We start from the raw sequence: 21,800 nt of genomic DNA on the forward strand, positions 1-21,800 counted from the left end.
GAAATGAAGAAAACGGAAAACCCCCCCATTAGTCACCAAGACAATTATGCGTCTCTTTGACAAAACCCTGTTATTGTGTTATTGGTTAAAAACGCGCCACACCTTAGGAACGTGTCAGCTTCAATAATCACAGACACCTCTTAGCTAGTTTTTCAACTCAAAGAAAATGTACCTGCAGAAGTTATTGCTTTTAGAGTGCTTACTTTCTTTATTTGGAGGATTTTAATCTTTAGGCCTCTCACACAATCCTGGTTAAAATTCATGTCTAATCCGGATATGAATTTCATATGCCTTATGCCTGGGTTGTGATCATTAGTATAAACTTCTATAAGGAAATTACCCCCAAACAGTTAATTGGTCAAATGGCTGATAAAGTATTGCTTCTCTAAAATCCTACGCCTACTGTAGGTGGGGGAAGCCCTCAAATGCCACCATCAGGCATTTTGAAATTCAGTCCTTCTCCCGTGCCCTCCAGAGACGTGCTTCAGACAGCGAACAGTCAGTCTGGGGGACTCTCGCTCTAGAGAACAAAGGACAAATACAGTCAATACATTCCATAACGTTTACATTTCCTTTGCTCCCCGCGCCTTGGTTTTCCCTGAGAAGGAGTGACCTGGGCAAAGCACCCACTCTCTAAAAGACATGGTATAGACCTTTTAGAGGCACAAAGTCCAAGGCCGAGGTGAACTTCAGGTCAGCGCGTCTAACAAATATGAAAATGTCGGCTGGTGAAGGGCGCGCCTTGTGATTTAACAAAGACTGTCAATGTGTAAGATTAATAAGAAACAAAATGCGCACGGTGTCACTGTTCGGTCACTTTGAAACTTGGGACAGGGCTGCATTCAAGAGGGAAGGCTGTTCCAAATATATTCAAAATGATTCAAATCAGATTCAAACTAGGCTGCAAAACACTGCCCCCCTCTCGCCCTCCCTCTCCCTTGGACTCCCTTCACTCTCCTTCTCCATCTGGGACTTGAGGACATGATGAAAAGTTATTTCACTTAATGGGACTTTAAGAAAGCTTTTGTTGGGAATATATGTTATCCCTGCACGTGGAAATGAGCAAATGTGCTTACCAGTTTCCCAAGAAAAGGATAACGCTTTCACCCTGCTTGGGACTGGAGCCAGTTGGCGTGCGAAGATTAGCACACTCCCTCTCTGCTCGATTTCAGGGCATCCCATCTTTTTTCGGACAAGGCGCTGCTGGTAAACCTCAGTTTATTTATTAATTGAGTTAGTTTCTTCCTGGCTTTACTTTGGTGTCTTGGATCACATATGAAGGCAAGAGTTTTCTTTGTTTTGTTTTTCAAAAGATTATTTGATTCAATGGAATGATGCTATGGCTTGCGAAGAGAGATTGTGGAAGGATCAGAAAAGGTACTGAGATTGTTTATTACAGCCATAAATCTTGCAGTAAAATGTCAAAATGTCGGTGTGTGAGATAACACTTGGTGGTCCTGGCTTCGTTTGTGTTTATGATACGAACCACAAAGACAAGTTACAGGCCTTGGGGGGATTCTGTGTAAGCCCATCTTCCTAAAGTAATAGAACCACATGAAACACAGGCGCAGTTAACTCGTTTAGGTTAACCATATACAAAACAGTGCCCGAGCCTCGTTAATACTTTAAAATAGAAACTTGGTAGAAGGTTCTAAGGCTAAACAACATGAATTTTGTGTTTTAGTGTCTGTAAATAATATTGAACAGACATGGTTAAGACCTTAGTCTGATGACACAAGGAGGGAGGCAAAATTTCCTTGTCATGTTTTTTCTTCCCAGAAGCTTAGAGAGCCCAGTTTTGCTAATTACTTTATGTATGTACATATTATTCATGTTATATAGTACACATATGTATATACTATTTTTTCTTGCTGTAGAGAGATATTGGTTTAGGCAGCTATATCACAGGCTAGAGAGTCTAGAGAGAATGTCTAAAGATTTACACTCAGTGTTGATTTGTCTGTGGCTTAGATTTCATTTAAAAAAAATTTCAGGGTGTGCCATGTCAATGGACAGCACTCTTCACAGACACACATCCAATGTGGAAAACCTCTTTGTACCACTTCAGGGTGATTGCAGTTAGAAAGCTAACATGATCCCTTTTTTAACCTCTTTTCCTAAATTAGTTTAAAGATTAGTACCATATAATGGGCTTTATGTGGCTAAGCATTAAATGACTATCCATCAAATGGATATATTCCAGCATTTAGTAACTCATATGAGTAACCGATATAAATGAAGATAGAATTCACATTCCTTTTGAAGTGTCTCCAGGCTTAGGCTATGACTTTCCTTGCCTGCGTTTCAGACTCAGTTGTGAGAAGGCAGTTTATATTGCTCTTTGAAAAATCAACTAGGGTACACCAGCTGAAAAATCCTTGCTTTACATGCCAATATGAAAGTGTTTTTAGAATGGTGACTACGCTAGTTAAACGCACTGCTTTAATCTAGGCTGAAAAGTAGAGGATCTAGGTATGTCTGTCACTCAGAAAAGGAAAGGGAAAGTACACACAACGAGTAAGGCATCAGTATTTACTTTGAAGATCAACATTAGGTGGAATTAATAAGTAATTTATTTGTTAATAATGGCATAATTAGTTTACCCATCAAATTTCAATTACCAAATGGCAGACAACAGTCCTCTCTCCCCACTTTCCAGAGCTACTGACATCATTAATATGCTAATTTCCAGCAATCCAGAAATTATAGACCGTCCTTAAATATAACTTTAGCTTCAGATACAGCCTGGAAAAGCAACAGCTAAAAGACAAAACAAAATTCTTAGCGGGAAAAGACCCCTCGACACAGTGCCTATGCTATCCTTAGTTTGTTTTTGTTTGGAGATTTTTCTGAAGTAGGAAGTTGTTGGTCTCAACGCTCGATTTTGTGGCGGCATCATCGCTCTTATGCATCCCCACCCTTGGGCCACTTTCTCACAATCGCACCTACTACACTGGAGCATGTTTCATTCTGAATCGACACCTCCATCAAATGAGATGCTATTCGGAAGGTTGTTTGCTTTTTTTTTTTTAGGTAAAAAAACCAAATATCTTCTGCTTCTAAAAGAAAGAAAAAAGGAAAAGTGCTCATCCGGTTGTATTGGAATTGCCTTGCTTTACATCCAGGGGCCGATTTCTCTCAACTGCTCACCCACCCACCCTTTTCGCTCCTGCCTGGCTTCTCAAACTGGGGACGTTGGGCGCGGACGCGGCGGGCATGATGTGCGGAAGGGAATCAGCTGGTGAGAAAACCGGTCTGTTAGCCTCATTCGTTTTATTCCCCGGCCAGGATAAAAACCGGAATACCCCCTTGGTCCCGACGCCATTCCCTCCCCCAGGCGGCCTCGAACCCTTGAGGACGCCAGGCCAAGCTAGGCTGGGCCCCGAGGTCAACGCTGGGCCGCGGCCGCCTGTCTGCCCCGAGGCCTAGGCCAGAGTAGGGCACGCATAGGGCTCGGTCTGGGCATCCGAGAGGACCAGAAGACTGCGGGCCCTGAATTCCCAGCGGAATTCAAAGTTGGGGGGTTGGACGCCCAAAGCTCCAGTTCCCTCCCTCCTCCTGGAGCCGGACAGCAGCATCCATCACCCGCCCGCGCGCTTCCTGATCCGGGTCCGCGCGCGCGGCGCGCACATTGGCGGGGGCGGGTCACGTGGCGGTACTGGGCGGGGCGCGCGCGGGGCCGAGACCGGGGACGCGCGCGCGGGCGAGCCGTGGGGGGAGGAGCGGCGCGAACTTTGGTGGCGTCGGCGGCGGGGGGAGGGGGAGGGGTGGGATCTTGACAGCGGGGCAGGGGAAGGGAGCGGAGGAAAGGGGGGATGGGAAGCGAGGCGGGAGGGGGAGGGGCCTCGGCGAGCCCAGAAAAACGACAACGCGAGAAAAATTAGTATTTTTGCACTTCACAAATTAATGACCATGAGCTCGTTTTTGATAAACTCCAACTACATCGAGCCCAAGTTCCCTCCCTTCGAGGAGTACGCGCAGCACAGCGGCCCGGGCGGCAGCGACGGCGGCCCTGGCGGGGGCCCGGGCTACCAGCAGACCCCAGTGCCCGCGGCCCAGCACCTGCCGCAGCAGCAGCCCCAGCTCCCCCACGCGGGCGGCAGCCGAGAGCCCGCAGCCTCCTACTATGCGCGGAGGGCCGCCCGCGAGGCCTCCTATCCCGCAGCCGCGCTCTACCCCGCGCACGGTGCCGCCGACACCGCCTACCCCTATGACTACCGCGGCAGCGCCAGCCCCGGGCGGCCGCCGCAGCCCGAGCAGCCCGCGGCGCACGCCAAGGGTCCCGCGCACGGCTTGCACGCGAGCCATGTCATGCCGCCCGGGCGGCAGCCCCCGCCGCCGTCTCCCCCGCAGCATCGTGCGGCTGCCTCCGCGCCCCCGCGGCGCTGCGAGGCGGCTCCCGCCACCCCGGGCGTCCCGGCAGGGGGCAGCGCCCCCGCGTGCCCGCTGCTCCTGGGCGACAAGAGCCCGCTGGGCCTGAAGGGCAAGGAGCCCGTGGTGTATCCCTGGATGAAGAAGATCCATGTCAGCGTCGGTACGTGGCGCCGCTGGGGAGGCGCGGTAGGGTGGGCAGGGACCGAGCCCGGGTTCCAGGGTCGGGGCGGGGGTCGTGGGGAGAGGCCGAGGGGTTGGGGGCCTCGGGAGGGGAGCCCCCAGCTGGCTCTAGCTACAGTGGGATGTGGGTGTGTGCGCGCCAGCCAGCCGCCTGATCCCAACGTGAGAATCCTTTTGTACTCGGGGTCCCTTTATCGGGAGATTTACGAGACGCCAAACTGTTAGGGCAGTAATTATAGCCCCCATAAATTTAATTGCCCTGGCAGAGGCTTCAGGCCATGTGTCTTTGAAGCTTTTCTTCAGCCCCAATGCCCAGCACTATTCTTTATGGCTCTCGGGTGTTTCCCTTGTCAATAGCCTGTGAAACATTTTCTTTGCCGTTTTATGTATCTTGCGTGAACTTGGTGTCAGGTTATTATATAATGATGATGTCCAATTGCTCTTCCCCCACCCCACCTTCTCTTTCCTCCTCTTTTCCCTCTCTTCCACTCCCTCCTCCTTGGCTTTCTCCTTCGGGGTTATGGGCTTTCAGTCAACCCCAGTTATAACGGAGGGGAGCCCAAGCGCTCCCGAACCGCCTACACCCGGCAGCAGGTCTTGGAGCTGGAGAAGGAGTTCCACTTTAACCGCTACCTGACCCGGCGTCGCCGCATCGAAATTGCCCACACGCTCTGCTTGTCCGAGCGCCAGGTCAAGATCTGGTTTCAGAACCGAAGGATGAAGTGGAAGAAAGATCACAAACTGCCCAACACTAAGATGCGATCCTCCAACTCGGCCTCGGCCTCAGCAGGCCCACCGGGGAAACCACAAACTCAGAGCCCACACCCGCACCCCCATCCTCACCCCCACCAGGGCGCCTCCACACCCATTCCCTCCTCCATATAATCTTCCAGAGCTCTAGACCAGTTCTTGCCCTCACATGCTTTTCTTTCCTCTTCTGCCCCTTTCCCATCCACCCCTCCCCATCTGGACTACAACAGACCCCAAAACAAAACTCAGCTTGGTGAAAAGGATAATAAAAGGTGAAAAGGATAATAAAAAGAAGACATTTTCTGGGTAAGAGTGTGAGCTGGTTGCCGCCCAAGAGAGGACAATGGCCAAGATGCTGACTAGTGGGACAACCTGCTGGCCTGAACAAGGCTGCCAGGTTTGGGTACCTGAGAAGAGCCACTTGGCATCAAATACTTTTGAGATGGCTAAAGTCAGTCGCACAACCCATGCTGACTGGGGACATGTACGTGTATATTTGTTGCAAGCAGAAGAAATCAGACCCTTTTCCTAGCTTCCTTATTTCCCCTTCCCTCATTAAGGCAGCTCATACAAGCTTGTACCGAACTGAATAAATGAGTAGACATTGTGGACCTCACAAGATTATTTATTTCTCAGAATGTACAGAGCTTGATGGTAGATGTGACACGTTAGTTTCCTTTCCTTTCATTTATTTAAAATATTGTTGTGGAGATATTGTTGTCTTTTTCTGAGGCACAATCTTGGGGGAGGGAGAGTGCATTTAGACCCATGTGCAACTTTACAAATTGTGGTGTGGCTCTATAGAAAGACATGTGCTAAGAATAAACTCCGTTTAAAAAACAAAGTTCTGAGACATATTTGTGTGTTTCCTACTTTTAATTTAAAAAAAATTATCTCAATTGAAATGGTTGACCTTGCATGTAAAATTCCTGTAGATGGCTTGAGTTGCATTCACTTGGACTAACTGCTCACATAATTTGTTCAACTTGAGCTGAACTCTTGTCAAGTTTGACCCACTGTGGGAAAAGTTCCAAAGAGCAGGAAGGCTCTTGAGCTCTGAGAGGGCTCCTCTTCCCAAACTTGGCCAGGCTTTCAGGCTTCAAGTCTCTGTAAGGCATAGAAACGTGTCCTTCTCTGCAGTGAAAGGTGAAACTGTGCAGTGCTGTGGGCCCAGGACTTTCTGCAGCTGTTCTACATGCTGAACTCTGAGCACACTTGGAAAGAAGTGGTCTCTTTGGTATTTGTAGCACCTTCACGCTTAATCTTTCTGTTCCCCTGGAGATAAAAACTAGTTTGTGCAAAGAGTTGAGATTGCTTTTTGTTTCTTGGCTGTTTATAAGGTTCTCTTCTTCACTAACTACAGCTTGGGATTTTTGTTTGTTTCTTTTTCTTTTCTTTTTTCTTTTTTGAAGCAGGAGCTTTCAAAATAAACTGAATTTTCCCAGTACACCCTCCAGAGTTTCTTCTGAGGAAAGAAAAAGCATAATGACACCTTAAGCAAGGTAGACCTGGGAGTATTAAGTGCTGGAAGAAAGCCAATCTCTGAACTAGGGTCGCCTTCCTCAAATGCTCCTGGATCTTTCTGCGCAACCTAGAGATCTAGACTCAGAAGGTTGAAATCAAACCCCATTCTCAATCTTCATAGCCCTAGTATTTGTTTACTGATTTACAAATTAGTAAAGAGGATTTAGACTTGGTTGTCACTGAAGGGAATACTCTGCAACAAGATTCAGAAAACCAACAGCCACTAGCCCCCAAATATTAGAACTGTAACCTGGCTTTGAATGAGTGTAGTTTTTAGTTCACGTAACAATTTTAGCAGAGATGGGAGGGGGGAACTCACCTACCTCTGCAGTATCAAGAGGATTTTTAAACACATTTTCCCATCAGAGGCTAACCATCCTTAGCCAGTAGTCAGTGCTGTTACCCCTTTCGCCTCGGCTGCTCTGTGTGTGATAACAGGCAAGGGTGATGGTTCTCTACCTGGGAGCAAACCAGATCTGAGAGGAAAGTGGACACCAGTCTCTGAGGGGCCACCTCCTCTCCCCAAGAAAATTCAGGGGCAAACAAATACACTTCTTCCCAAGTCAGGCCAAACCTGGCATAAAGTGCATTTTATAAGGTGCCAACGGGTGCCAGGGATTTCTGGAGGCCCTGCAACTGCTGCTAAAACTTATTAACCCTCCCCCTACTACACTCACTTGTAAAACGAAATTAAATCACGCTGAAAATAGCAATTTCCCCAGGAATCATTAATCATCTCATACAATAAATACTCTTTGTAATTCAACAGCAATTCTGAAAGGCATTCTCTGGGAAAAGTCTGTGGAGAAGCGAGGGATCTTCTTGAAAATAATGTCTCGGGCGAAGACCCAGCATCTTGGCTGTCTGCTCAAAAAATGCCTAGACTCTTGGTGGAAATTGAGTGTCGAGCTGCAAAACCTTGAATGGCAGATTATCATCATTTAAGGTAAATTCTTATATTTCTCCTTGGTGAGGAAGAAGGGGTACGGGGGCATTCATTAGCTTCATACTGGGGGCACTTGTATAGGGGTGGAAGGGGTAATTTTCTTTCACTTTAAATCTATCCAGGAAAAAAAGAGGATCGAGATTGTTTTTCTAATATCCCAGAACAAAATGGCAGTTTTTGCCCAAGCTGTCTTGATTATTAAGGTATTGGTAAGTTTTACAAAGCCAAAGTTACCCACAATGATCCAAATGATTATGTCATTTCTTCAAGTGTTTTGCCTGCTTCAGATTTGGTCTTTAAGGGAGTTTGTTATAACAGCTTAGAAAATCCCACTTTGTGCTTCAAAATCGTTCATTGTCTGCCCCTTGCTAGGGCAACCATAAGAGTTCACCCAGAGGACAAATTTTCTATCTCATTAATTTTTTTTTTAAAGCGGACCCTACTGGCCCCTCAAACCCTTGGCCTTTAAAGACAGTATTTTGCGTAAGCTCTGTAAGCCTCCTACAAAAATGACCCTTATACATGCTCCCCTCTTCTTTCTCTCTTTTCCCCTCCCTCCCTCTAACACACACTCATCTGCTTTAGTCACAGAGCCACACTGCGCATGACTCCGGAGGTAAAAGTTTTGTCAACATCTGAAATCAACCTAATCGGATAGGAGACACTTTAATGGTCACAGTTTGAATTAAGTACTTAACACTCTCCCCCATGAAGAGAGATGGCACTTTTCAGGCTCTCTTTCCTAGTTTTGCTGAAATCTACGATATACCCGGTGTTTTATTACAGCAGGAATTCAACTGTGACAGGTATCGTAGAGTACTTAATACCCAGGATGGACCTCCTGGGAAGATTACCTAGATATGTGGAGAGTGGGCCCTCCACACAGCATCTTTGACTTTATATTCACCTGTCCCAGGGTGCCCACATTCCCCCCACTTCTCAGCCTCGTCCCCATGGGATGAGTATCACCATCTCTCCTCTGTCCCCCTGCTTCCCTGAGCTTCCAATCTGTGCTGCTTTTCTCACCACTGCCTTTTCTACAGCCCTTTCAACATAGAAACATATCCACGGCTCTTTGGAATGGAAAGAAAGAAAAACCCCCGAAGAATCACTGTAGCAAACAGAAACCTGGGACTTCCTGTGTGAATGCGTTGGCTCTGTGCAGGCAATAGGCTGTTCTTTGTACTCTCTTGGTCTCTGCATCCCTAGCTGCGGGCTGGTATTGAAGAACACAGGCTTACCTTTCCCAACAGCTGCTCCTGTTGCCCCTTGTCTATATTATACACTGGCACAAGAATAACTGCTTCCTCTCTCAGAGAGTAAGGGCTGGGAAGGAGGAGGAAGAGAGTGTGTTCTAACTCCTTGATAGCATCAGGGAGGCTGCTGGCGCTGTTGTGAAACATTCTAGTCAGAAACTTCAGTCCTGGAACTCTGGCATCTCTTCTTCTCAAGGCCCCAAACTCATGGGGGCCCCTCTCCCCCACCCCTGCTTTCAGGCCAGTCCCACCCTCTCTGGGATTGATTCCTGGGGCTAAAAGAGATCCCCTGATTGAAAGGATGTCCAGCAGCAAAAGAGATCTGGAGGCTGTTTTGGTTCAGTCTTCTCAGTTTACCAGTGAGGAAACTGAGGCAGCTGAACGCTTCCCCTTCACGTTCTTTATGTTAATGAGTGTGTAGTTTGAACAGAGTCTTTGGTCTCACCTTGGGTAGGGGTAAGTGTACAGACATCTTTTCTCTGCAGCAGCCTGGAATGGACATATGCATCTGAGCTTACACTTGAAACAGAGGGCCACAGGTGTCCAGAAGCCAGGGAAGAAGGGTGGTTTCTTGCCTGATGAGACACCAAAGCAGCTGGGGAAATCATGTAACCAAACTGCTTTAGCCAGTGCGCTGAGACAGGTGGGCTGACCTCTGGGCTCAGGAGGGGACCAACATCAGGGCACCTGACTGTCCACAATTCTCCTAGTCCTGGAATGACTAATTCTACTATGGCTGGCCCTGGGATTTACATGGCGGTGGCTTGCCTGGGAGCGGGCATCTGTGTTTCGGAGGCCTGGGAACTAAAAAAGTTAAACAAGGATCCTGGTTGCAGCAGATAAAGGTGTAGCGCCTGTTCGAGGGAGATATTGAAATTGTAATCTTTGTGGTCACGTGACTCATTAAATAATTAATGCGGATCATCAGGAATGGATCGGAGTCGTCAGGGCTTCACTAGGAATGAATCTCTCAGAAGTGAGTCCCCCAACTTCCTATTTGATTTTTAAAAGCACACATACTCAGTTTTGTATCCAAAGGCTTTTTAACTCCTTCAGGAGTGGTGGAGAGAGGCCGTCAGCGGCCAGGACCGGAGCTGGCGGGCCCACGCTGGGTCTTGGGGCTTTTCCTGCAGGGGTTCTGTGAGTCTGTGGAGCGCGCCGCGTCCGGGCAAACGTGAGTTCGGGCTCGCGATTTCTGCGGTCACATCTTGGCTTTGGTGATGAAGTGGGACGGATGAGCAGACAGTTGGTAATGTTCTGATTCACACTGGGGAAGGCTGCAGAGATACCACAGAACGGACGCGCGGCTTTGTCCAATTTTCCCGGTGTTCATAAATCACCCGCGCCGGGCGAGCGCCAAAAACGCGGAGAGAGAGGCCGCGGTGGTGGCGGCCATTGCAGAGGGAGAGACCTGGGCAGCATCTCTTTGTGACTCATTAGTTTGAACGATTTATGGTGGAACAGCAGCCATGAATATTTGACTTTGGGGTAAGGAAGTAGCAACAACAATAATCACCGTAATAATGACAATACTCCTAAGCGTGAGGGGGTGGGGATGTGTGTCGTGGTGGATCGTGGTGCAGCAGATCCGTCTGGGGCTAAGCTGAGTGGTAATGTGCAGGGTAGCTAAGCCCCACCTTGCTCAGGGTCAGGCCAGGATCCCCAAGGCCAGGGGGCGCTTCCTTTGGGGACATAGAGGGCAAGTCTGAACAAGAGAAAGGGCCCAGCATGGATTCTGAGTCCCAAGTGCTTGATGGACAATGGGGCCTGCAGGTCGAGGTGGTGGCAGAGGGCAGCTACTGCTGGTGTGCGGCCACTTGTTCAGTGTGCTAGAGGGCCCTGAAGCCTGAGGGTCAGGGTACTTACCGGCTATTTGGGAGCCTCTCTTGGTACTATCAGCAGGATTGCATGGACGCGGGACAGCCACTGGGGCTAATTTAGGCAGGCTGGAGTGTGGGGAGGCCACCCAGGCCTGGGTGAAGGGTTAGTGGGGCAGGGACAGAGCTGTGGAAGCAGCCGGCCCTCAGAGTCCCAGCCCAGCAAAGAACTTCTCCAAGCCTGAACCCAACGCACAGGAGGATTCTTTGTCCCTCCTCAGAGTCTTCCCCCATCCCCCCGAAAGTTGGCTAGTTAGAGAGCAAGAGAGGGTCGCAAATATCTTAAGGAATGAGGCAGCAGCGGAATTAGGGCCTGGAGCGGCTCGTGGCTGCTGTGCATAGGGAGGCTGGGTAGGGCCCCCAGATCGGTTATTGTCTGATGCCCGCATCCTTCCCCGTTTCCCCCACTTCCAGAAACCATAACTGGCCTACTCTGAGGGACTGGGCACTGTGGTGGTCCCGCCAGCCCACTGGGACGGAGAAAGGATGCCCCAGGGCTTTAATGAACCAGAAGACAAAACCTCACAAGACTGCCCCAGCCCATGGGCTGAGCTGGAATCTGATTTCGCGCCAAACAGAAATGAACACTATTAGTGAGGTTTCAGGAGAGTCCGTGATTGAATGCTCCCAGACAAGGCTTCCCTTTGTTAGCAAAAGAAAATAAAGCGTGCATTCACATCCCCAAGTTGAGGTGCGAGAGGAGCTCTCGCAGCAGAGCGGACACCAACAGAAAGCCTCTTCCACCTTCTTGTCTTCCTCCGTCTGGTCCATTTTCTTCCCGCTTCCCCTCCCCCCCGCATAAAAAGAAAAAAAAAAGAGTGTGGGTGCGGAGATGGAGTATGTATTTATTTTACAAAAATAAATCATCATCTTCAGGCTATTTGTAGACCGGAACCTTTCAAGCAATGAGTGAGCCGCATGGACGAGTGCCCTGGCGACTCCTCCGTGTCCGCGTCACCCCGGGGGCCACCCTGGTGCCCGCGCTGCCTTCGTCTCGGCCTCCGGCCTTCCAACTCCCTTCCTCCGCAGCCGCTGTTCACCCTCTGCTGTTTGTTTGTCCGCAGAGCGCCCCGACACCGGAAACGGCGGTTCCCTGAGCGCTCGGAGCTGGAGACACTCTCGAGTTCAGTCTTCGACATCTTTCGAGGTAAGCGCTGCGTCAAAACTCTTCACTGCCCCGGGTTTCGCACCGGGCCTTTGGGCAGGAGTTTACTTTCCGTGGCAGCTGCAACCCCATGCCCTTTGAAAGAGGTGCTGGTCAATATTTAACTTCAGAGGAGTTTTGGGGCTGGTTCCCCTCAGCTGCACGCCCAGCCAATGCGGGGCTCTAGCGGACAAAGCTCTGCCCCAAAGCCGACCTCGTACGGAGGGGCGGTTGCATAGACCAAAGATGTGTGTCTGTGTGTGGGGCAGGGGGCTCAGAAGGGTGTGTTTGTCCCCTCCGGCATGCCCCAGACAGACCAAACCGCTACAGGGAACAGCAGGGCAAAAGCAAGTAGAGGCCACTGGCGCGGCGGCCGCTGCGTGGGCTGCTCTCCTTGTGGACTGTTTGCGGCGCCTGCGGAGACTGTGAGCTCGGCAGTTGTGGCCAGTCCCAGCTCTGCGTGGAGGAAACTTGTGTCGCCGCCTTGCAGTTTCTTCTATCGTTTTGCCTTTTCTTGGCACGAAGGAAGTTGCTGTATTTCAAATGTGTAGACCATCGCAGGCAGCTGGGCTTCTGGGTTTCTTTAGCCGGGCTGATCCGCTGATCCTCCTATACGAAAAGCACGAGTTTTGTATGTCTCGGCGTTTTCTTTTCCTATTTGGAACAAGGGAAAACTCTTTAAAATTCTTTTCAAGTTCTGGCTTAATTTGTTCTCTTAGTTTGGGATGCAGGGAGGTAATTACTGTGGTTTATTACCTTGTAAAAGATCCATAAATTTGGTGCCTATTTGGGGGAGGGGCTGCTGGAATAGCTTTCAAAAGCTTGGGTTGAAAGAATGGATTTGCTTTGTGCTTTCAGGAATTACTTATTTTAAAAAGTTTTCTGAGATTTTTATCTTCTATTCCCTAGGCCTCAGCCTTCCCCGAAATCTGCTCCTACAATAGATATCAGGTTGTTAATTAATCAAAACATGCTATTCAGTGTTGCTCTAAGACTGATATGGTATTCTAGATACAATTATTACTTTATCAGATAGGAAGTAAACAGAGTAATTGTAAAGCTGGTTACGTTCTCAGCTACTGTATGTCTGTTTATACCAAGTATAGATGGAGTATTTCAGGAATTTGCAACTCAGTGTGTACTTATGATTTGCATCTCTGCACACAACAGAACCACTGCATGTGTAAATAGTTGCAGAGGTCTGCGGCCATGTGTATAAAATGATATACACATCCATATGTGTCCAGAGAACTTGGAGCTCATTTGTACTGTAGTTGCACCCACAGGAAATATCTCATGTTAAATAATGATCTATAATCTACTCTATCTCACTCTCTCTCTCTCTCTCTCTCTCTCTCTCACACACACACACACACACACACACACACACACACCGTGAGCAAAGAAGGCCCTACCTAACGCTGAGTAGAAAAACCACTAAAGTAAAGGGAGAAAAATGTTAAGTGTATTTTTGACAGAGAAATCAGATTGCAGTGTTTGAATACAGATATAGCTAATCTGCCAACAGCCTTGCAAATATTGACTCAAGCTCTGTATCCTTGGTCACCTGCTCCTTCCAAGACAACTTCACAGCTATTTTGGCTCTGGTGCACGGATCCAGGGTATGTGTCCCCAGCCCTGGCCAGGTTGGGTGGGGGAGTCAGGAGAGGGGGGATTGGCAGCTGGGTTTCCCAACCTGGGCTTAGATACTTGAGCATCTCTATTCTTGTTCTCTGGAACTGAACCATAAAAGACCCACAGCCTTGCTCCAGGAAAGTGGGTTTCAGAGTGGTGAAGGAGGACTCTCAGCTGCTGGTTCCCCGGGGGCTTGCCCAGACCAAGGTCTCATAGCGAAGCTGTTTTCACCTCAGAAGTTAAATTTCCTTTGACTTGCTCAGATTTTTCCCTTCACATCCCACCCAATCACCCCATCCCACCCCAAGTCGTTAATGTTAATTGTTAAACAGCAGTTGGAGCATTAACTGGGCTGTTAATAGCGGTATAGAGGCTCCTGGCTGGAGCTGAGATGCTGCTGGGCCTTGCTGGCGTTAAGGCATTTCTCTGAAGCAGTACCAAAGACTTCTCCCATTGATTTATGGCCTCGGGAGTTTTGGTTTGCTCCAGATTGCTCTGAGAGTTCTGAAGGGGGCCCCTTCTCATCTTTGAGTCGAAGCCTGTGCAGAAACTTTGGTTGGGAGCAGGCAAGGGGTTTGCCAGGCTATCTGGAGAGCTCAGGGTGAAATTGTGTGTGTGGAGGGGTAAGGGGAGCAGAGGACAGTGTATTAGTTGTCTGAGTCCTCGGGGAACTGGAGAGTGCTTTTTGAAACCAACCTTTGGTCCTGTCCTCTACCCCCAAAACGTGAGAGAAGCAGGTTTTCACTTTGGGTTCTTACTTTCTAGCTTGTGGCTTCGTTCAGAGCTGGGAAAGTTCACAAAGAGGTTCTCTCCCAGCTATCCCACAGACAGAACCTTATTGGAACACTACCTCTAGCTTAGGCCAGGGCTTACTTCCAAGGGATTCGGTCTCCTCCTCTTTTATTGCCCTTGTGATTTGGACATCCCCATGACCAGGCCCCTTTGCTGAGGGCCTTACATTCTCACCAGGCCTCTTCTGCTCCTCTGTGGGGGAGGAGATGAGGGAAGGAATCATGCACAGCTTCCGGCAGCTGCTACAAGTGAGTCCTCACACTTAGAGAGGCCTAGCCAGCTGAAGACCTACTCTCGAGGAACAAAAGAATATGGCATGAGGATCTTACCACCTCAGAGCACTCCCCTAGTTCAGAAACTAAGACCTGAAAAGAGGAACTTTTTAGATGGCTCCTGAGAGGGTGAAGTGTTAAAGTCAGTGGATGGTGTCACCAAGCAGAAGGTAGGAGTTGGAGTGGGATGGGGAGGGGTAATGCCAGGTTCTTCCTGAGCTGAGTTGGTCCAGTTCAGTTTCTGATGGTGGACACAGAGTTGTCTTGGGGGAGGGTGGGCAGACTTGTCTGCAGAGAGGGTCCTAGATTGTCTAGTAGGTTAATTCAAGGGATGCCAGCAAAGGTTGGTTCTTTTTTTTTTCCTCTCTTGCAGAGACAATTAGATCATTTCCCCTTACATTTTTCATCATCAGAAGCTTATAATTTCATGTATCACTGAGCTATGCACTAAGGAAATGTGTAAGTACAGATTTGGCCAGGGCGCTTGGTCCCTTCAGATTTAGCAAACCCTGACCCACCACTCTAGACCCAAGCATCTCTCTTCTAGGGGGTTCCCGTCGAAAAAAACCAACTGGACTTGGAGGAGGTGCTTCAGCCTTTTGTCAGGTAATTATGGGCCTTTTGGGTTTCTCCAGTGGCTGTGGTGTATGGTGTGGGTGTTAGCAAACTCCATACAATGGCAGGCCATTAGGGAGTCCACTGACTAGGCCAGTCCTTATTGGGTTTTCTTCTGGAAACAGGGCTAGTGCCTTGCCTTTTGACACACTGGCCAGCGGGCCAGGGGAGACTAGAGTGCTTGGGTGTTCTGGGTTCAGTTTATGTGTGAGTGGAAGACTGTAAGGAAAGTTCCGTGGACTATAAGAATGGAGATAGAATTGCTGTTCCCTTGTGTCTGGATCATGTGTAAAGAAATATAAGTGGAGATAAGTGGCCTTGTGTGGCATGTGTTGGGGTGGGAGGAGATGCCCCCAACGTCCTACTGCCCTAGACAGTGCTTCCCTTCCCCATTGCTGGTCAAGGTCCCCCGCTTCACCTCCCCAAAAGCTAAATGTTCTGCTTGGAAACCTAGTTCCTTCAGTGATTCCCTATTTCAAATAGAAGGATTTAAGTTGACGTATGACCACGTGAGCACATAATACAGCACATTATTGTGGCATTTGGAGCGGAGACCCGGGCGGGCTTTGCCTGTGATTACGTTTTCTAGATTCTCTACAGAGCGAGAGCTTTTCCCCCCACCCCCTCGCACCCACCTCCTCCTTCTCCTGCCCCTTCTCCGGAAAGCGCTTTCCTAGCGGGTTGCAGTTTTCAGCGCTCATGGAGCAGTTCTGGGCGAGCTAGCGATGGGACTCCAGGCCACACCAGGAGGATGGAATTTATTTTAAGGTATTTCCGTTGATTGTTCATATGTAGAGTGAGTTATGGCTGTGAGAGACAAAGGTCAGGTGAGGAGACCCTTGTTCAGGGACAGGACCCTCAGCCCTTCTCTCCCTTTGTTTCTCCCTTAGAACCGAAAGCATTTGAAAGATCCCCAGTAGCGCCTCAGACTGAATTTAATTCCTTGGAAAGTACTGGGGGGGCTGTAAAGGAAGGGGCACTCGGGGGCTACTAGGTGGGCCTGGTGGCCTCCGACGCTCCAGTGGCTTTGTCCACTGCATCGGGGCTTGAGTCCCAGAAGCTGAGCCCCAGGCAGAGGGAGGGTCCCAAAGCGCCGGCTCAGGCCAAGGTGGCCCACGCTGTGCTCGCTGGACACGACTGCCTGGAGGGGGTGGGGGCTGAGTGAAGGAGAAGGGGGCTCGCGCCCCATTTAGCCGTGTTTGCCGGCCCGGATGGAGGGTGAGGGCTGACCTGGACAGCCAGAGCAGCTGGGAAAGGGAAATCAATGAGCGTCCAGATGCGCTGCCATTTTATTGATGGTGCTTCAGGCCACTTTGTTCAGTGCTGGGTTGCAGGAAGCGCTTTCCCACTTGCCAGACTGAAGGAGCTAGACCCTGAGGACTAGCCATTGTTTCCCTGAGCACCCTCTGCCCGAGTAGGGGTGGAGAAGGACAGCTCAGATCTCGGAGAGGCTTGGGGTGGGGGCAAGCGTGCTGAATGCCCAGAAGCTCTGTTATTCTAACATTCAGGAGACAGAGAGAGCAGGGAGCTGGAGCTGCGTTTGGGCTTCATAATGCACAAGGCTTGGGCGCCCCCTTGTACGCCCTCAGCCAGCTAGGAGGGCTGGAGGACTGGCTGGTGTGCCCTGGGCTGGAGGGAAGTCTGAAGGCAGATTCTGCAGAAAGCAGAGGCAGACATCTCAACGGTTTCAGAGCCCCAGAAACGGTGCTGTAGCCAGAATGGGGGCAGAGAGTTAAACAGTGTGCTTCCAAATTACTGGGAAAGCCTGAGCTAACTGGGCTTTAGGGACCCAGCACTCCCGGAAAGGATGGAAACTCCCTGAAAAGGTGATGGAAACTTCGCTTTCCTTTGCTCTTGAAGCTCTTGGAGCAGAGAAAACAGATGCCTACAAGGAGTCGGGAATCGTATTTGTCTCCTGACTTAAAAAAAAAATCTTATTTCGTTCTGCACTGGAAAAAAAATCAAATCAGGTTTCCCCTACTTGAGTGGGATTTACTTCCCCAGACGGAAGGGCTGCTTCAGCCCTCCCCCGCTACTGGCCCAGGCGCTAACCGTGTTTAACTGAGGCCATTTCAAGTGCTCTAAAACACTCCTTGGAAATAAAATGTAAGCTTTAATTGCTGTTCAATTACTTGTCAGCATTTCATATGATTTATGACCCAGTTCTGGTACATTTTTGACCCAGTTAAAGACTCATAAATAATATAGTTTCGCTAGAAAGAATGAGAGAGGGAATAGAAGAGGTTTGTTAAAGGCATCTTTTTATTGTCGCTTCAGTGCCAGCACGCGGAATAAATATCTAGGGATGGACTCTTGAGCTGACTCTGTATAAAAGTGTGCACAGAGAGAAGGCAGTAGTGGCGTTTATAGAGAACCGGTTGGCTTTTCCTCCACGGAAAGAGCTAAAGCCACTCCATCATAGCTAAACAACAGCTATACTTCTTTAAAAAAGGCTAGTCCCCTTTTACCCTCAAAATGCCAACTTCAACCTCACAGGCAAGCTTATTTCCTCATTGATTTTCCTCCCCAATCTGGGATTTCTATGCCTCTTCTTGCCAACAGTTATTCCTCACCTTCCTGCCTGGCTGCATAGCCAGCCGTGGAGCCACCCACAGGCCCTCGCAGATAAGTTCACAAGGAGGCCCCTGTGAAGGGTAGAAAGGCACCAGCGCACCTCCGCTGTTCCAGAGATTCTTCTAGTGCTGAGAAAATGTTTTCTTCTAGTCCACATGGGCGAGGGATGGGGGGCGGGGGCATGGGACTTAGGGGTATTGGGGCAGCTAAGGGGTCCTCTCCCCAAAGAAAACCTCAGCGGTTTTGGCAGAGCCGGGTGCATGGCTGCGGGATTTACCTAGAAACGGCGCGGCGGCAGCGGCGGTGGAAATCGACTGGCGATATTTTTCTTTTAAAAAGCAGTAACAAACAAAAATCCGTCAGCTATTATACATTATTATTTTTAATCACCTCGCCTGCCTAGCTCCAAAAGCCAATCTGTTGGATGTCAGCAGAGAGGCCTGGACCCGGGCAGTCTGCGTGCCAGGCCGCCAGACCCTAGTCCTGAGGTCCAAGCCCTACTTCTGCCCGCCGCAGCCCGCAGCCCGCAGCCCAGAGGCCACCTAGTCGGGGGCGGGTGGAGGCCCAGCCCGAGCTCCCGCCCCGGCTTTCGCAGGGCTCCGGCGGCTCGGCGGGTCCAGTCCCCGCGCTTTGCCGGCACAGCCCTGGCGCTGGCGGAAAGGTATGCGCCCGGGGTGCCCCATCCCTCACCTCGGCGCCCTGGGCCATCCCCTCCCCCGGCAGGTTCTCACGAAGAGCTGGCCTTCCCGGCAGCTGGCTTAGCTGAGAAAGCGGCGAGTCGCGTCAGCAGTTTGGAGGAGAAAGTGCGGGTTGATTATTGACCCACGCCTTCTTTCTTCAAATGCCACATCCAACCCGGCCGGTTTGAAGAGAAAATGCCGCCCAGCGGATTTTTGCGGCGGCTCTCGCCTCCTACGCTGCCTGGCTACCCCTTTCAAGTCGCGCTGGAGCAATATGCCATAAGGAGCAAGTGTTTGCTGTTTTGTGTTCTGTTTACAGCTTTGGGGCGCCGAGTCATAAATCTTGCCCAGCCATAAATGACAAAAACCATTGGTATGCATGAGGCCACCCTGGCCCGGAGTGCTTTTTGATTTCTCCCTTTTCCCTTGGCTTTGTTTTTGCTCTAAGGTGACACTTTGGCTCCCTGACAGTTTAAACATACTACTTATATTTTTAACACCTTCCTTTGAGAAGGACCGGCCGCTGACACCTTGGAATTGCACGAAAGCTCCATTTCTCTCTTTTTGCCACACACATATCCTTGCAGAGTTCACTTCTGAATCTGGGGAGTTGAGGGAGGCGTTAAGGAGGAGAAAGACCATCCATTCTCCTTAAAGTTTTGGCAATGTTACCAGGCACATCGGGCCTTTGCTCTGCTCAGCGTCCCTATCTACCACCAATTAGGGAAGAAAATATAGGTGTACGTTCCCGCGGGGGGTCAGAACTTTATCTGTCTTTGCCTGAGAGTGAGCTGCGTGTTTGAACTGTGAAATGGGCACAGAAGAGCTGGAGACCCAGGATTCTAGCACCTTTGTGTGTACCTGAGCCCAGAGTGTCCCATTTCACGGCCTGGACAACCTGCATCTCCCCCAGGCTACTTCCCTCCCAGCCGCCAGGATTTCAAGGGTTTCTACTTAAAAAATATAACCAAAGACACCCCAGTTGGCTCTTGGGGCAGTCTCCCGAGAAAGGAGGCCCTATCCCAGCTCCCCAGATACTGGCTTTGAGGTTCTTGGACTGGGGGTGGCAGGTGAGGTGAGGTAAACTGCCCAAAGTCTGGGGAACTCTCTTCTCCTGGTTCCGTCATCCCTTCGCCCCGCAACTGGAAACGTCCAGGGCACAGGGTAAGGTGGTTTCCTAAACGGATTCCTAAGAAAGAGAGCCCCTTTGTGAGAGCCGTTTGTCCTCATTAGCATAATTTTCCTGGACTTCAGTGACGCCTAGGAGCGGGGAGAGGGAGGGCGATGAGGGTTGGGGGGAGGCTACCCTCCTCCCGCCGCCACCGAGCTCCCCCGCTCGCTCCCATCCCTCCCCTCGCCTCAGCCCCATCCCCCACGCCGGCCCACGTTCCCCCCTAGCCGCCTCGGCCTCCCCTGCCGCCCGCCCCCAGCGCCCCCCACCGCACCCCCCGACCAGACGCTGCTCCGCGTGTAATATTCATAAGAAACATACCCACGTCGGTGCCACTAGCCCAGGCAGAGCCCTGCGCCGCGCTAGCGCTTATCTCCGGGCCGCGGCTGCTGCCCTCGGGAAGGGCAGGGGGCGGGGGTGTGGGGGAGGGGAGGGAGGGTGGGTGGGTGGGGTGGGTGGGAGGGGGGGTCCGAGCCGCCCCAGTCCGCCCTGGGCGAGCCTTGCCGGAGCAGCTAGGCGGCCACGCTCTGCACCGTGGCGTCCGGGCCTCGGGGTCTCCCTCCCGCCCGCCGTCTCGGCTGATGCTGAGGGTCGGTGCCCAGCCTGCGCCGAGGGGACCCGGCCGGGCTGCGGAGCCGAGCCGGGCCGGGGGCCGGAGCCCGAGCCTGCGCTCACGGCGCTCATCAGAAGTTAAGGTAAGCGGGGTCACTACCGGCCGCTCTCGGCGCTGAATGGTGGAGTTTACGTCTCGGTGATTTATGGCTGCAGACTTAAATCTCGGTTCAAGAAGAGTTCACAAGCCGGAGCTTCCTTCCCGGCAGTGACTGATACCCTTACACTTCGAGTTCAGGCCGCTCTCCCATCCCCGCCCCCACCTCTTCCCTCTCGCTAGCCCAGCCTCAACTTTTCGGGGTTGGGGAGGAGGGGAAGCAGTGGGCGAGGGAACGCGGGAGCTCTTACCCGCTGTTCCCGCTTAAACTCGGGGTGAGGGCAGGCCGAGGAAGTGGCGGGAGTGAAAAAGGGAGCAGTGTCTGAAGGAAGGAGGTTGAATTTGGGCAGATCTTCCAGAGAGACAATAGGCTTGCTTCCTGCAGTCAGTTTAGCCTCCTCAACTCTTTCAGTTTTTGCACCTGGGGGTTACTGTCCAGAAACGGATCTTTTCAATGGAATCTCCTCCCATCCCCAGCCCTTGCCAGGGGATGCAAAGCAAAGTTTCCTGGCTGGCAAATCTCCAACTTCTTTACTAGGTTGCAAACTTTGGGGGCTGGGGTGGGGTGGTGGATTATGTGGGCCCCAAGGTGGTTATCTGTTGGCCTCAAACAATAGGAAGGACTTTGGTGGGTGAATTCACATTTTAAGTTTATGGAGGTTGTTGTTCGCTCTTAGAGTTTCAACGGTAGTTTTTATTATTTTATAAGACAATGCATAACTTGACGAAAAGACTGCAAGCCGCAGGCCGGTGTAGCCTGTGATAATGAATTAGCAAGTCACTTGAAATATTGCATGTTCAAAATCAGCTTAATTTTGTTTTATCTAATACCTTGCTGTTCAAGTGTCTGGAGTAATTTTCTTAACCTGACGTTTTATTTTACACAAGCCCAGTATCTTAAAAATTTATAATGGCAGACATTAACACTGCCAAATGTAATTGGAGTTATTTTCAGTGAAAGAACAGGAAACGGAAACATTAAATTGCTATTCTGTTTTAAATTTTAGTTTATCCTTTATTTACTTTTTGATCATGGTATCTGTAGCTTCCTATCTATTTCCAAAAGAGAAACAATACTCCAGGGCTCAAGATCACATACAATAACTCCGGATAAGGGCTGCTGTAATTTTTAATTGAGGTTCTGGAAAATTAATTGTGCCTGTTTTCCAAATGTTGGTCAGATTGTTGGTTTAATAATGAAATCCAAAGGAGTCCATTATTAAAAACAAAATTATAATCATCCACTGCTATATGCTTATTACATTAATTTTTTCTAGTTAACAAAGTGTCTGCTATTCCTG

At 50.2% G+C, this 21,800-nt stretch overlaps 2 protein-coding genes across 3 annotated transcripts in view; both read left to right on the forward strand.

Annotated features, from left to right (window-relative positions):
* HOXA3 (homeobox A3) overlaps positions 1–21,800 on the forward strand; it is a 46,185-nt gene that overhangs the window by 17,859 nt on the left and 6,526 nt on the right. Inside the window, exons 3-4 of one of the 2 annotated variants that reach the window (XM_032642450.1) lie at positions 7,598–7,774; positions 11,972–12,054. The gene's annotated coding sequence lies outside the window, so the exon portion shown is untranslated. Of the gene's footprint in view, positions 1–7,597; positions 7,775–11,971; positions 12,055–20,316; positions 20,486–21,800 lie in introns of those variants that run through there. The other variant, XM_032642452.1, reaches the window with a different exon arrangement.
* HOXA4 (homeobox A4) lies at positions 3,889–6,159 on the forward strand. Its single transcript, XM_032642454.1, has 2 exons — positions 3,889–4,534; positions 5,087–6,159. Exons 1-2 carry the CDS (start codon positions 3,907–3,909, stop codon positions 5,437–5,439), a joined length of 981 nt encoding a protein of 326 aa, XP_032498345.1. The 5' UTR covers positions 3,889–3,906; the 3' UTR covers positions 5,440–6,159.

The sequence above is a fragment of the Phocoena sinus genome, chromosome 9 (assembly GCF_008692025.1).
Source record: "Phocoena sinus isolate mPhoSin1 chromosome 9, mPhoSin1.pri, whole genome shotgun sequence".
Taxonomy (NCBI): domain Eukaryota; kingdom Metazoa; phylum Chordata; class Mammalia; order Artiodactyla; family Phocoenidae; genus Phocoena; species Phocoena sinus.